The sequence below is a fragment of the Hyalella azteca genome, unplaced genomic scaffold (genome assembly GCF_000764305.2).
Source record: "Hyalella azteca isolate HAZT.00-mixed unplaced genomic scaffold, Hazt_2.0.2 contig9938, whole genome shotgun sequence".
Taxonomy (NCBI): Eukaryota; Metazoa; Arthropoda; class Malacostraca; order Amphipoda; family Hyalellidae; genus Hyalella; species Hyalella azteca.
In genome coordinates this window covers 2,463-19,425 of record NW_025939994.1, presented here as the reverse complement: position 1 = coordinate 19,425, position 16,963 = coordinate 2,463, and the positions used below count along the sequence as shown (strand labels likewise).

Genomic DNA, 16,963 nt, shown 5'->3' with positions numbered 1-16,963 from the left:
CTCCGAACAGTAGGAAATTCCACCAAACGAGACAGAACTTGTTACCATAATGCAACATTACCATAATACATATGAACAACACCTATCCGAATGTCAAAACTTGACAGAGGCACTGATTGCCTTTTCGCCCAATACCTGCTGAAATACCACACACGCCTAACAAAAATTATGCGACCGAACCACCAACCTGGCAACATGCAAGTCACGCTTTATGTTAAATACATCAACCTCGTCCAACCATTAATACCAAACAACCAGCGAGCACATTCTGACACAAAATCCTCCGAGCCACCCTCGATTTGTACCACACATCGGGACTGATCAAAAGATGGCCTTTTTCACTTGCAAACATTGATGAATTATGACAATCCCTCCTGCCGTCAACAAGCCGGCACTGGTCAAATTTGATCTGGTCACTGCATTCTCCTAAATGAATACGAATCGACGAAAACATCCAAAAGCCCAAAACATCTTCAACTACTTCTCTATAGTTCCTGGTGATCTTCACCTCTTAAATTGCTTCAACAACCCTCAATACACATGATCTACGGCACAGCCCAACTCCAGTTGCAAGTTGGTTCCAGCCTAGGCTGGACCAATAATGCCGGTGTCGAAAACGGTGCTAGAACAACCACAATGAGATGGTTAAAGCGGGATTGCAGAGCCTCCTTCATAGGTGTTCTCCCAGGAAGAGCAGCTACAAAAATGAAAGAATGATGTTGGTTATGGAGAGCGCTATCAAGATACAATGTGCTAGCGTGATCCAGGTGGGTGGATGGGGGAAGTATGTCTGGTCAATGAAGGCCATTTTTGGGCAAATGGTGGCGAGTATCAAAATGGAGTACCGTACGTCATGCAGGCTTGCGACAGCATAGCAGAAAGCTTGTTAAAATGTCAAGTTGGAAAGCTGAAAATGCCAGTCCTTGGTGGTCTTGTAGGTACAGTGATATCCTCTTAATTTCGGGGCGGTGATGTCTTGAAAAGCATGCTGGTGCCGGTTAGGGCGTTCAGAGCAGGCACTTCGTGAGCTATAGAGGTTTGCCTAAAGCGTTAAATGGACCAGGCAGTAGTACCTTTCAACGAGTGCAATTTTATATTGAATGTGCACGCACAGAAGCAGCCCAAACAACGGCTTTAGATGTCACATAACTAATCAAAAAGCAAACTGAAGTTAAGGATATATAGGTTTTAATATATATATATATATTGAATTATTTGCTGCATTGAAATGTTCCAAAGGTGCAATGATTTATTAAATTATGATTAGATTGTCCACGTCGCAGAAATGCTGAAGCCCAAGCTGAAAACGCTAACCTGGCTCACGAGTCTCAAGGAACGAACTTACGGACAATACATTTGACGACCCAACGTAGTCATCAATAGTAATACTGATACTTCAGCGAAAGAACAGACCTTTCTTTCGCAATGCAATAAAAGATCACAAGACACACATGTTCTCTTCATAAATATAATTCTCGCATCCCATCACAAAGATATGATTTAAAATGATGAATACCTATCGATAGATATAATTTAGTTCACTATCATAGCGGGCCCCAATCGCCATTCACAGAGTTAGCAAGAGGCAGAAACTTGCTTTCTGACATTCAGGCACGAATATTACCATGTCCTTACATAGTTTACGCATATATTTTGTTCATATTCGTTTCGATTGAAAATCTTAAACACAAAGATCCTTAGAATTATCATCCTCATTCCAGAATCATTTTGAATGACTATAAAATGTTAACTAAATCTCAACTTCAAATTCATACCTGTTTAAAAGTAAAATACCTGTTTAAATTCATACCTGTTTAAAAGTAAAATATTGCTTCTTCTAACTATTCCTCTTATCAGTCTATTATTGTAAACATTTGCACATAGCATGGTTTAATAAATATTTTGACCGCACTCAATTCTCTAGCATAAGTTATCTTCGTGTTTCTTCTTAGCCTTTAATCCCATGTTTCCGAGCGTATAAAGTGAAGGTCACTCCCTATTCTCGAGCATGGTAGTGAGCGCACTCAATTCTCTAGCATCTAGCATAAGTTATCTTCGTGTTTCTTCTTAGCCTTTTATTCCAAGTTTCCGAGCGTATAAAGTAAAGGTCACTCCCTATTCTCGAGCATGGCAGTGAGCGCAGTCTTGGCGTGTTTAGGCACATGGCTCATGACGCCCACGAGGGCGACGAGGTGCCTAGTGTTGTATTCTGATCGGTGCTCGATGAGCCAATCACGGAGTGCGCTCTCTGGCAGGTAGAAAGCTTTAATGTAGCTCTCGACCAATGGGCGTCCAGGGAGAGGTCGCAATCCACACAGAGGTTCCAGCTTTGACGTTAGTTGCTGCAAATACGGGAACTTAAATATTATGATGTTTAAAATTTCCTAATCTGAAGTGAACTAAGTCATTTTTATTACCACGTGTTTTTACTTATTTACCACGTTATATAAATAAAAAAAAACACTAAAAGTTCACGGTTTGGAATTCAGTTTTTTCTCGTACATCCACACTTGCCAACCCTGGAAATTGATTTGAATTGCTAAAATTGCTAACTAATGAGTAGAAAAGAAATTAATATAAAATATTAAAAAAACACGTTTTTCTGGCTTTTACAAAACTAAAAATAGTGAAATTAAACATATAAAAAAATTTAAAAACCACGTTTTCTTAACGGACAAAAAAGAAAAACATTTACTCTTACATAACATTACATAACATTTTACATAACTTAAATGTTATGTAAGAGTAAATGTTTTTTTTATCCGTTAGGAAAACGTGGTTTTTAAAAGTTGTTTTATTTGTTTTATTTCACTATTTTTAGTTTTTTAAAAGCCAGAAAAACGTGTTTTTTTAAATGTTTTTATATTTATTTATTTTTGATTATGTACCTATGTCACAAACACCAAAGTTCATTTACAGATATTTGGGAGAATACGTAGCTTCCACGGAAATAAATTAATGTGCTAATTTGTAATATCAGTATTGTAATGTATTTAAATTCTTGATGATAATAACAAATAAAAATGTGCCAATATTCGTCACGTTCATCTGAAGACTTGCCACGTGCGTGGCAATATAAGCTGTGTGGGTTTTAGACATTTACTCTCCAGCGTAGCCAGGGACTGCTACCTCCAAAATTCATATCCCAAAATTTCTATAAAACATGAAGTTTATATATAATTAGGACGACCCGTACATGTGTTAATGAATGTCTTAAGGTTGTTAGTCAAGGTCTCAAGGTTCCTCACCTGGTAGTCGAGCTGCATGAGAGAGCGCCCCTCGTTGGAGCAGACCTTGGCGGCCGCGTAGCCCGCCAACAGCGCCGCGTGTAGCTGATACACGGTAGTCCTCCACAGATGCTGCTCAGCATTCGCGGGGAGAGGTTGTCGCGTCTTTACTGTCTGCAGTACTGATGAAAATCCCTGTACAGACAATGAATCATAATAATGGACCTTGAGGATAGGAGGACATAAGAAGAAAATAATGAACAAAAATCTGCATGAACGCAGCTAAACATAATGAACAGTCGAATACGTGTTGGATCAAGACAAGTCATTAGCCAAGCCTACATGACAACTAATTGGCTTGCAGGGCTAATGAAAACATCTATTCGAATATCCTAACGTCAAATAGCCCTGCAGTTCACACAAGAAAATATGAGGAAACAGTAAGTTTCAATAGGTTGGTACAAAGAGAAATTTCTTCACCCATAATATTGAGCATACAGTAAAATGTAATGGGTTGTTGTCTCTTGTCTCCTCACCTATGACAAGGAGATTGAAGATTGTGACAAGAAGGATGCAGTAAAGATTTAAACGAGTCTCAACAGAAACGTTTAATGTCTTGCCTGCATTAGCCTAAGAATTTGGTCCACATATCCGTTGTGTTGGCTCTCCAGTCTACTGATGGACCAGTTCACTGATGACATCTGCTGCACCAGCTGCTGATGTGGCACAACTGCAGCGCCCACGCAGCTGTACACGGCTGGCACAACCTGCGCAGAAGCGAATTTGTTATAGTCACGTATACTAAATTGTTTTAAAATTCACAAAAATCAACACAATTTTAACAAACATACGAATACTATTCCATTTATAAGAAAGTAGAATCATAATAAATGCAAACGATGCTAAATAGCGAAAATCAAGAATTGACAATTTGTTAGCTCACTCATGATAAATGCCACAATTTATATAAGACTTTGATTTTTTTTTTAATTTCAGATAGCGCTTACGAGGACATGCATATTAAGCTGCAATGAAATAAATGTATAAAAGAAACCACTGTTTTTAGTGTTTTACCTCGGGTAACACGTCGTCGATTTGAGTGAAGAAAGCCTCGCAGGCTTCGGCCGCTTCTGCAGGCAGTAGAGCTGAGATGACGGCCTCCCTGAGGCCACAGAGCTCCCGGCAGAGCAGCAGGAGGCTCTCGCACGCCACCAGCCGCGCCGACACGCCGTCCGTTCCGCATGCCGGCAGTTCCGTGATCACAGGTGATGCCTTCGCCCGGTACACCTGCGTCAGACAACCTCCTTAGGATCAGGCATTTTATGAGAGGTAATATGACACAGACAAGCTCAATTGGATCATGCATTCCATTAGAGGAAATATGACACAAACATGCTAATTCGGATCATCCATTTTATGAGGGGAAATATGACACAGACATGCTCAATTGGATCATCCATTTTATGAGGGGAAATATGACACAGACATGCTCAATTGGATCATGCATTTTATGAGGGGTAATATGACACAGACATGCTCAATTGGATCCTGCATTTTATGAGAGGAAATATGACACTGACATGCTCAATTGATCATCCATTTTATTAGAATAAATAGTATACGTAAGAATGGAACAACAATGTGGAAATAGTATGGGAGTTAAATGATCCTTCTGAATCGTGATCATGCAGGTATAGTTAGGATGATCTGTGTTAGAGGCAACGCGGAAATAGTGTGCGGTCGAAATAGTCGATTATGTCCGCGGCAATAAGGGAACAGTATGCAATTCAAATGACCACCCTGGAACGTGGTCATCCAAAAAATATTCTGTTATTTAAATGATCACATTGGGCCATGACTACCCAAAAAGTATATTTTAGTGGATCCTTCTAGACCGGAACTACCGTATGCACAAACAGTGAGGCTGAGTGAGCTGTTAACATTTTCCTTTGGAACTATACCATACCAGATACCATAACATACCATACATTCCAGATACCATACCAGAATATATACCAGATACATACCAGAATAGAATATATGCCAGAACAGAATATAATATAATCTGGTATAATACATACCAGAACAGAATATATACCAGATACATACAGAATATATACCATATACATACCAGATACCATAACAGAATAATACGCAAATTAGATAATTCTAATTGGCTGTGATCATAAAGAAATAGTATATTTTGAATGATCTACCATAGTTAGTGGCCATACAAGAATACGGTAGTGAGCGAATAATATGATCCTTTACAACCGTGACCACAATGGAATAGAACGCGATTGACATGATCTCAAAACTGAATGAGCTAGACATGAGTGCAGAGGCACACAAGACTTTCATATTGAGCTACTAACTCGTGAAAACACAAGTGCAAAAGATATAACGAATTATGAATACCATCGCAATACCCAAGGAAATAAATGTGTAAAACTTCGAAGCAAGAATTTCAAATTACAAAAAATCGCTCATTCGTCCTTATGGCAAAAATCTCATTGTTGGGTAAATAAATAACCAATAGCATATTTCCCTACTTCAAACATAGCAATTATTGATAGTACAACAAATGATTGCTGATCCAATAAAAAAAATTGTAACGAGTGATTTCCTGGGAAGTCTCACTTTAGCAGTTCTGCTGGAAATATCTGTGACCGAGAGGCTCTGTTCCGCCGCACCAGACGACGACAGATGGTGCTGGGTGTCTTCCATGATGATCTCCTTCTCGATGTCCCGTAGCACAGACGACAGTTTGTTGCTCATGCCACTGGATCAAAGAAGAATTCACACCAATTTCATGCCACACGTCAGAGCTTGAATTAAAATGGCTTACTCTGCATTACTGTTTTATTTCAGACCGGCTATGATTTTGCTGTTAAAGACACAGGCTGAGACACACAAATGAATTGGAATGCTTTTCGAATTTTAGATTTCATGCAGAAGTAAAGAAAATGTGTCAAGTATGAGCAATGAAGTAGCATTGATAATGGTTTCGCAGACATGAGCGTGAATACGATACAAAAATTTGCTGAAAGTCTACGGATTTGCTCTCAACATTAAATTACTAATTTGGTTGTCCATAGGACAGAACAGTAGTTGCTATGGCACTCATCAATTAACAACGTGATAAAATTATTACCCACATGCGTTTTTCATTGCAGATTCATAATTATTGGCTCCTGCAATTCATAACATCTGAGTTAACAAGGCGAATAGTAGGTAAACATAATGTGAACGTTTGCCTTACGTGCAGACACTAGAAAAATGCCCCAAACTAAAAAAATACAGAAAGAAGAATTTCCTGAAAAATATTTGTAAATCAGACTTAAAATTAAAAGGTACGGTTTAGCTCACACAGACTAGGGTATACCAGTACCTACATATAAAATATACATTCAAGGCACGCGCATCACCTGAAGCAAAAGGTGGTGCAGATGGTGTAGAGGTAGTAGCGGACCAGCTGAGTTGTGCACAAGAACACATCAGCGGCTATTGGCTGCAGCAGCTTCATCATCAGTAGGTACTTGCCCACCAGTCGCAGGATGGCCAGACATGTGTTGCTTGCTACTGGCAACTGCACAATATTTCTCAACATCAACTACCAACAAATTATTCCTATTAAACTATGAAAAATATATAAATTATACTGGGTGAAGTAAAAACAGATTCCACAACTTTTGCAATTACACGAATATCATTACTATAAATAAATGATTTGAGAAGTTTAGCAAGTGAATAGATGTTATTTCAAAGAAAGGGTAGCGATGTCATTTATACAATGAGAGAAGTTTTGATAGCTCAGACAAGAGATAAACATATGAGTGGATCCTGCAAAAACATCTTTCTTAAAAAAATCATGGATCCTTTTTATCACTGCCTAATTCTGATAAGACGTCAAAAAATAAAACAAATAAAAAATTAAAATAAAATACTTAAAAAAAACTTTAAAAAAAACACGTTTTTCTGGTGGACTAAAAAGTAGAAAATAAATTATGGTTCGCCCCAAAAAAAACGTGTGTCGGGCAGATTTATGATTAAAGCGAAAAGCACACAACACTTAATAGGCGAAAATAGCCTGCATGCCGAATTTCAGATCTCTAGAACAATCAAAAGTGGGCTAATTTTCGTTGTCAATGTTAACAACAAACAAACAAACAAACAAATAAACAAACAAACAAACAAACGCGAAGCTAAGCTAAGAAAAACGTGTTAAAAAAAACACGTTTTCTTAACGGACAAAAAAGAAAAACATTTACTTTTAAATAACATTAAAGTTATGTAAAATGTTATGTAATGTTATGTAAGGGTAAATGTATTTCTTTTTTGTCTGTTAAGAAAACGTGGTTTTAAAAAGTTTTTTATTTGTTTTATTTCATCATTTTTAGTTTTGTAAAAACCAGAAAAACATGGTTTTAAAAAATGTCTTTTATATTTACGTACTGGTATTCATTTTCTAATTTTTAGTTTAGCAATTTTAGCAATTCAAATCAATTTCTAGGGTTGGCAAGTCTGGACTTTCAACAAAAAACTCCATTCCAACCGTGAAATTTTAATTTTTTGTTTACTTTTTTTATTTAAAAAAAATTTTTTTTTTATTTTTACTTCTGATGATCAAATCTTGAAATGTTAGGCAGCATAAGCATGCATGCCAAATTTCAAGTTTCTAGGAAGTTCAGAAGAGCTCTAAATTAAGGACTGAATTTTTGATGACAGACAGACAGACAGACACGAAACGAAGCAAAGAAAAAACGTGGTAACAAGCTTACATTAGCTGTTGCTGTAAATTTTTTGAACGTGTCTGCAGTTATGCTATCACTTGCAATCCCATTCTTGCCGTCCAAAGTGCTGGAAGGTTCATCATCATCAGTATCTTCATCAGATTTTCCTAAAGCTTCTTCAGGTGCCAGGATGTCTTCCTCAAGGCTTGTCTCTTCCGAGGTCAGGTCAAATGGACTGGACGAGGCATCTATAGACCACAGGGCATCTGCAGATAGGATTGTGAATTAATTCCTAGTCTTGTAACTATTAAATGAATAAATTTTCATACAACATATTTATAGAGAAACATTGCTGACCAAGTAATAATGAAATACTGCTCAGGGCTTAGCCTACAATAGGTAGTATTTCAATGTAACAAAATACTTTGAACTAATTTGATGAATTTCAAATGAATTTAGAAAACCCTTCATACCAAAAATAATGTTATAATGACATCAAAACCGGTTCATTTCTTTGAGTCTGTTGCAAGCAACAACACTTATTTACCATTTTTCTTTGCTGGGGAGGCAGCCACAACCAAAGATTTTTCAAAGGATGCATCTTTTCTCTTCAGGAATCTGTATTCTAGAAGATGGTAGACAGTGAATGTAGGTTTGAGAGGAACTATTTGCCACGCTTCATTTTCTAGAAACATGTGTAATTCTTCTAGCCGGGCCGCATGCTCATGATGGAAGAACCCCATGCTTTGCTTCTTGATTGAGTCTTGAAGAGCTTCAGATTTACTACCACAAAAGTCTTCTCCAATTGATATCAATCTACTGGTGATATCCAACACTAGCAGGAAGTCATCAAACTTGAAGTGTGACAAGTCAGAAGCCAGAATAAATGTACGGATTTTAGCTTGGACATCTTGCCATATTCTGTGGAGGCCATGGATCAGTTTTTGTTCAACATAACTTCTTTCATTCACAGAACAGTTTTCGGCAACAGGGGACTTTGTAGGGCTACTTCTGAGAGATGAGGCTTCACTTTTTAATTGCTTCATTTCCTCAGCTTCATTGTGGTGCCATCTGCTGATGGCTTTGTAGTTTCTTAGAATTGCAAACATTGACTTGCATAAGTCTAGATAACAAGCTAAGAAGCACTCATGGTCAACATACTTACACAGTTCACTATATTGCATCTTGCTAAATGAGGACTGGGTTGCTTTATCACAGTTTATGGAATTATTGGTATCATTGATAGAGTTATTAGCAATATTAGAAATGTTGAGCTGAGACACAGAGCTGTACAACTCTACATAGCCCATAACTATAGAGAACGCTGAGTTGTGGATATGAGATGTAAGGTGCATATGCAGCTGATCCATTAGGGCTTGGCGTTTGTTAAGTAGCATGTAAGCAGAATGCAACTTGGCATATGTGTTGGCATTGAAATTGACAACAACTCTGCCAATTGCACAGTCCAGTTGTTCTTCAGCCATCTCTAAAGTCTCCTGCAATTTAGCACTTAGATCTGAAATGCATGAGAAGTGTCTGAAAGTAGATGCTGCAGTCTGGCACTCCAACAACAACTGAATGGCACTAGGATAAGCCTCAGCTCTCAGGAGTTTTTGTAACTGTATATCAGTCATTTGTAAAGTTTTTATTGTCTTCAGGTTGTTCATTACTTCTACTATTCTCTGTCTTTTTAAATGATTAGCAATAACACGTAGACTAGCGGAAGTAAACTGATCTTTGCCAACAGACAATTTTCTCCTACTTTGAACACACAGAGCCACAGCAAGGCAGCCTTCTTTTTGGATCCTGTCAATCTTAGCCATTTCCTCCATGCATGCAGTTTGCTTGCTTATAATGAGGTCTGAAACCCTTCTGGAGACAATGGCATGCTGTTTCCTAAGTCGAGATCTAATTCCATTGATAACATGGATGTCAGAAATATCAGGAAATTTCTGCAGTTCATGGCTTCCCACATCAGGATTGTCACTTTGGAAATATATGGTCTCAATTGTATCTATCACCACATCTTGAGCCTCATTGCTCAATGGAATTTCTTCACAGATGCTGGCTTTGCGATTCTGATGTCCAATGACAGCAAGGTGATTGTCAAAATCACTGGTTGTCCAGTTTTCAGAAGCTGCTAGATATGCTGGAGTTGTTGGAGGATGCTTTGCAGTCTTGTTAGTTTTTTTATCAATAAATGTTTTCAACTTTTCTTTTATATCCATAATTGCTATTACAAATTATAATGTGATCAAAAATATGTGAGTTACTATAACAAACAGAGAGGCCAATATTATAATTTAAGAATTAAGCCATTTCATTAGTAACATTATTGTCTCTGGCAGATCTTCCAAATTTATGCAACATCAGCTAAGTTCAAGGTGCTGGCAGTGGTGAATGCAGCCTGAAAAAATATGATGACATCAGCAATGGAATTAATTAACCATCTTTATACCCAAAAATGTCTAACAAACAAGAACTACTTGCGATATTTATGGTCAAGGATATTATTTTTCAGATAAAATTGTATGGATGAACTGTTGTTTTGTCCACTGAATGAATTGCCTGCAATTTGATGAAAGTATAGGAGCCAACCTTAGAAATTCTAACCCAAATAAATACAGCTACACAGTCTTCACTGTCTTCATGTGAAATTAGAATTCAATTAAAAACTCAGATTCAGTTATATTGAAATAGGTTAAGAAACAAGCATTTTCACACCTAAAATTAACTTTAGGTAAAGTGAATTTGAGCAAATTTTGAAAAATGAACTCCAGTGCTTAATAATGGCTGTGTGCAGAAAAGACTAAAGCAACTATAGCTTTCCTATCATATTTGGAGCTGCAAAATTTGCACTAGATGAATTTGCTCTTGTATTGTTAACAAAAGAGAACAAATGGGCTGCGAGATTCTAAATGTATTGAAAATTTGGCACTTTGAAGCCACAAAATTTCAGTAATAAGTTTGAAAATTTCAATCCTTATTGACAGAAATTATTGTTGGATATGCATTATACATATAATGTTTGAGCAATATCCCCAAAAATGTGTATTTTTGAAACAACAAAATGTTTGTATTTAAACTATTTTAGAAAATATTTCTTTTCCATTAGAGCAGGAGCATGCATTGTACTGGCAACTTGAATGATTTGGCAATATTAGTCACATAGACTAGTACCTACTCAATTTTAGGCAGAAAATTTAGGTACCATCAAACTAGGTTATAAGAGGCAGGAGCAGGAGATATAAATCAGAACAGTACTCTGCCATGGCATAAAAATGTTATAGTGGTGAATGTAATTGAAATATTGCAAATAATAAAACAGTGACTTAAACTTTAACAATTTTCCTATCTATGTAGCATAAGCCACAAAGGAAGTTGAGAAATCAAACATTTACTAGCTCTAAAAATCCCTGAAAAAATGTTAAAAAAGTGATACCATCAAATGGGGCAATAAGGGATGGTTTTGAGCATTTTTTGTTTATAACTTCTTACCATAAAACATTTCATTAACAAGTTTGGGCTCATTATAAAGGTCTTTGTGAGGGCCATTGTATGGCATTTCCAAAAAATTCCATATGCTATTTGTAAGCGTAAAGTGCCAGATGCAACATAAAAGCCTCAGGGCAATAGGATTACCCCTAGGAACAGAGCAATAAGGACAATTGAAATACCGTATAACTTAATTTTAAAACATTTGATGCATCATGCATGCAGAGTGTACTCATCCATTACTAACAGTACCGCACTCTGAAGTCTTTTTTCTTTGTAGATGATGTGTATGTAGAATAAATTATATTTTCTGTGATTTTTTCTCATTTTTTGTGATATATTGCCATACCCATACTGTACATAATACATTACTGTATTATTGATGTGATATTACCGTATCCATGGACATGTTATAGTTATAATGCCATTCAGGCATGGATCATGGAATATATCTACTTGGCAAGCTGCGACTGAATTTTTTTAGCTGTGGTTTTATGGATTTGCCAGCCGTGATTCTATTTCTTTGAGCCGCAAATTCCACATCTTGGCTATGAAAAGCCATCAACAACCTGCAAGCAAATTTACAAAGTCCGTGCATATGTTACCCCAAATCTCTAATTTTACCCTAAAACAGTCAAACAGCAAAACTAACATTTGGCTTCACTCAAGTGGCAACTGAACACATGATAATGCAGTCTGACCGCTCTGACATGACTACAGTCTGCACTCACTCTGCAACTATGTGATTTTCTGCTTCAAGGAAATGTTTTGTGTTGCCTTGTTGTAATTACGTTTTGCAGGATATTTTGGCGGGAACATTGAAGTACCGTCAACCGGGGCTACTCAGGACAGATTTGATCGTTTTTTTTTTTTTGTTAATAACTTCTTACGATGAAACATTTCATAAACAAATTTAGGCTTATTTTATAGCTCTTTGCGAGGGCTATCAAATGGCATTGTCAAAAAAATTCCATATGCTATTTGTAAGGTGCCAGACGCAAAATAAAGATTGTCCCGAGTAGCCCCGTCGGTCGGGGCTACTCGGGACCATGGGAATAAAACTTCATTTCAAAACATTTGAAGCATGCAGAGCGTACTCATCCATTACTAACAGCACTTTGAAGTCCTCCTCTTTCATTGTAGATAATGTAGAGGTAGAATAAATGACATTTTCTGTGATTTTTACCTGTTTTTCCTTTATTGATATGATATTACCGGTACCATATACATTAATTACCGTATTATTGATGTGCAATTATCATATTATTGATGCAATATTACCGTATCCATGAACATGCCATTGAGCATTTACAACAACCTTGTCCACTACAAGCTTCATATCAGCAACCTTATAGCATTTTTTCTGTATCTGTGAGCTTACAGGAACAGGACGGCTTGTAATTTCACACAATTTTAATTGCATTAAGTGAATTAACTATCAAAAAAGATCATGAAAAACATACTTAAAAAAGAAAGGAATGTTTCAGTGACAACCAATGTATCTTTTGGAGAAATAAATCATAGTTTAGGTCAATTACTTTTCATTCTATGATGCCTGGTGCACAATTCTATACATGACATGCTATGCACAATTTTGTGATGACCGATGATGCACTAATTTTTCGATAAGTGAAATTTTTTTCGCCGAGCAAGGAAAATGTGATCAATAATTGTAATTGGAGCCTTTGCTAACTGAGGTTCTACCGTAAATGCGTTTTTGGGGGTAACCCGAATAGCACCGGGGGGGTGTCCCGAGTAGCCCCGCCGTGCGGAAATGGCTGCCATTTCTTTTTGGAATGAGATAGGCAAATTCTGTCAATTATGTTTTCAAGCCGACACCTGGGTGCAACTTTTACGTAAGTAAAATTTTTTAATACGGCAAATATTTTTTTTGCTACATACCTTAGCAGTTGTAACTTTTTGAAATATAGTTTTTCACCATTTTTTTAGGAATTTTTCAAGCAAGTAAATGTAGTATTTTTCAACTTCCTTTATACTACATAGATAGGAAAAATTTTGACGTTTACGCCACTATTTTTAGTTTTGCAATATTCCAATTAGTTTCGCTACTACAACAGTTTTACGCCGTGTCAGAGGCCTGTCCGAGTAGCCCCGCTTGTCCCGAGTAGCCCCAGTTTACGGTAATGCAGATTGCGCCATCATTGCGAAAGTTGAAAATTTTATTAAATGATATGTTTGCAAAGTTGCAAACCACAATTTTTCAATCAAACAAAAAACATGACATTAGAGGCCTAGGAGGATGACCCTTATAGCCCCATTGTGCAGAAATGGCCAACAATTTTTTTGGAATGAGCTACTCAAATTCTATCAATCATGTTTTTAAGCTAACACACTAACACAGTAACACTTTACACTTGTGTTCACCTTTGATGCACTGTAAATAAAATTTCTTAGGTTGAAGGTGAAGAAGAAGTCATGCGCAGACCTCTTGTAACACCTGGACTCAGCAATAATTATTTAATTCAAGTCTTCATCTTCTTGCTCTCAGCTTCATTCTTCTCTCTGTCTGTGTTGCTGCTTGCTCTCTTGTAAAGTTGTAACCTTGGTAAGAAGTAAATACACTTTCCGAGAGCAAAGGTGTGACTACTTTTTTTTTTCAAGGTGTCCACGTTGGGTGGACTCACTGGACTGAAAAACACAGGACAACCACAAGGATGACCATTGGGCCTGAGACTGAGTCTGAGAGCTTATGTTATGTTGGACTTCTTGGCAAGGAAAGTTGGCCTGTTTGTCCTTGTTTGCACAAGGTCAGTAGAGGTGATGGATGAGCTTGACAGCATGTAAGAGAAAATTTACACATGACATGGAAAGTTACACATACACAGAACACAGATGACTGTACACAGTTACTCAGAAAAGTTACACATGACATGATCATTGCTAAAAGTGGGATAACACAACTGAGATAGCCCAGCATTGCTCAAAACCAGCATAATTTTCATACTTCACGGGGTCTTCACCCTGTGCGCAACTTGCGCTGCGCACTTGCGCAATGCCACAATTTGCTCTGCAGCATGCTTGCACAGCGCAAGCATGCTGCAGAGCAAATTAGCCAACATGATTACTTGCTGAAAGCCACAGCCCACAGGGACTGAATCCCTTCATCATCATGGAAGTAAACCAGCAAGCCAATGAGCTCAGCATTGAGCTGCAAGCCGCCAAAACAATGGTCGTAACCCACACACTAAACCCTGAAATATTTCTATTCCATGCAGCCTAGCCCCTTCAGGCTTTCACCACTTTTGAATTTTGATAAAGAATGCCTGTGCCAAAGAGCTATCAGTACAGTGTATACTGCTACCTCTCCTGGCTCTTTAGCCTGACTGTTCTTCTAAAGGCTATTCCCCTGCCAGCCTGCCTGTCTGTTCTTCTGGAGAATGGAGGCTATTCCCCTGCCTGTCCATTCTTCTGGAGGCTAAACCTCCATTCTGGAGGCTTACCTCCTGCTCCCCCTAGTCCTACTTTAGCTACCAGCTTACGGAAGAATTTTCACATTATATCTCAGTTTCCCATTCTTTCTCATGTTTCAAGCAAATCCTACCTACCCTAACCCGTCACGGAAAGGGGGGGGCAGGGGGGGGGTAAGCGTAGAAATTCAGGAAAGAGAAGGGGGTAAGTGTGGACTGTGGAGGAAGAAGATGCTGGTGAATGTCAGGGCTGGGGTTAAGCCTGCAAAGTGGCCCAGTGGGTAAGGACGTAAGGTGATGTGACAGTCTGGTGCGGGCCCGTTCCCATTTACGGCAATCTGGTGCGGTCTGCAGGCCCTGTAGCTCATAGTGGCAAAGACTTTTTTAGATAGGTTCTCCATCAAGTTCATTTGTGAGTCCTATTAGTAGACCAGTAAAGTATCATGAATACCAGACTTATGATCTTATCATGCATATGAAATTGGTTTAAATCTTGAGTAGGGTAAACGCGGTATATTCCGACACATTAAGGAGGCATCGAGAAATGAAAAACTATAAAATACTAACCGTATGCGGTATGCCGGTATGCATTACTCGAGTTCTGTTTGCTTTACGTGACTCTCAAAACACCGCACTACGTGCCAGCGCCAGCAACGATGAAACGTCACAAAGTGTTGCCATATTTATTTAAAAGCCTTTAGAATGTTAACCAACCAAATCCCTATATTCCGACGCTGTGTGTGACTAAATTTGGCATGTTGTGAGACGAATTACGGAACAGCTGCGCTTCAAACTCTACTAATACGTAATTCTGACATGCTGAGTGACATCCTTGTGTTCGAATTCCAATCGCTGTGTGAGCTATATTGGAATACGACAGGGCTTTTAATTAGAACACTATTAAATATTGAACACTACTTAAGTAGGCTTTTAATTAACAGCTATTAAGCTTTTAATTAAGAAAATTTCAATTTTTGCACACAGCTTGGAACGAGCTGTGTGTGTCCAATTCAAGTTGTGTAGGAATTAGTTTTCATGTGTCTAATTCCGTTTCTCAACTTAATCATCTGTTAATTTATTAACCCACTTCCACTTGAAATCAGCAAATACAAGTATACTTGCCACACTCAGGAAGATGTATATAAATGGGCAAATTTCCCGCACATAAATAGTTTTTATATTTTCTTTGCGCACGCGTTTGCGTAAATCATGGTCATCAAAATCACGCCGCGCAGCACTCGGCGTGGGCTGCAGAGCCGTCCGACACAGTTCTGATTTAGACACAGTTTTCATCTGAATGGAATGGCAACATTGTCTGTAGATTTCAAGTAACGCTGAACGATCTTCGACTTTGAGTGTGATGTGTCCCTCTGAAGCTATTCTCATTTTTATTAATAAAATGAAAATTTATAATCAAGATAGATTTCTTCCGGTGCCTGTGTTTTTTTATGCAATTAGCACTTATTAGTGAATGAATGATTTGCGGTGTGGTTATTTTATCTTGACTTCTGCAGTTTGCGCAATTCCGGCCATCAATTCTACGCCGCACAAGAGCAGTTTGTGGAGGAACAGACGCAATACTCAGTACAGTATGCCTTTAATTATCCTTCAATAATATATGATTTTTCTTGATATGGAAATTTGGTAAATGAGAAATCTAGAACTTTATTTTGGAAGAAATTATCTCCAAAGTCATATGGCAACACTGAACACCGTATTTTTACATTTCGTATGTTTAATAGCCGCAGTTTACGATTACCGTATGTTCCGTATCCGACAAGCGGAAGAGTCAGAAGTAACCCGGAGTCCCAGACAGTTCTTACATTTTATTATTGTTAGTACGACTCGCGCAGTTGATATAAACTTTGATGACCAACGAAATATAACTTTTTAATAGGGAAACTTCATGTTTATTATACTACAAGTAATGATCTTTATTTAATTATAGCCATATTGAAATTTTTTTTGTGAAGCCCGCTCCTAGATCATTAATGTTTTTATATACATATTGTATATAAAATATTGTTAGGGCCGCTTGCCGCTTCCATCAGATCTTAAAATGTAAAAGTTCAATAGATAT

At 37.7% G+C, this 16,963-nt stretch overlaps 1 protein-coding gene across 2 annotated transcripts; it reads right to left on the bottom strand.

Moving 5' to 3' along the window:
* Window positions 1-475: 475 nt before the first annotated feature.
* On the bottom strand, window positions 476-10,375 carry LOC108676589 (syndetin). Of its 2 annotated transcripts, XM_047882223.1 has the most exons (9): window positions 8,508-10,375; window positions 8,009-8,226; window positions 6,656-6,816; window positions 5,868-6,009; window positions 4,302-4,514; window positions 3,848-3,994; window positions 3,249-3,422; window positions 2,116-2,342; window positions 476-1,996 (listed from the first exon to the last, which is right to left on the bottom strand). In XM_047882223.1, the coding sequence occupies exons 1-9, from the start codon at window positions 10,186-10,188 to the stop codon at window positions 1,990-1,992; spliced, it is 2,970 nt and encodes a 989-aa protein (XP_047738179.1). In that variant the 5' UTR covers window positions 10,189-10,375; the 3' UTR covers window positions 476-1,989. The 2 variants fall into 2 exon arrangements, with proteins under 2 accessions (XP_047738179.1, XP_018020177.1); XM_018164688.2 differs by having other exon boundaries at window positions 476-2,342.
* Between the last annotated feature and the right edge of the window lie 6,588 nt (window positions 10,376-16,963).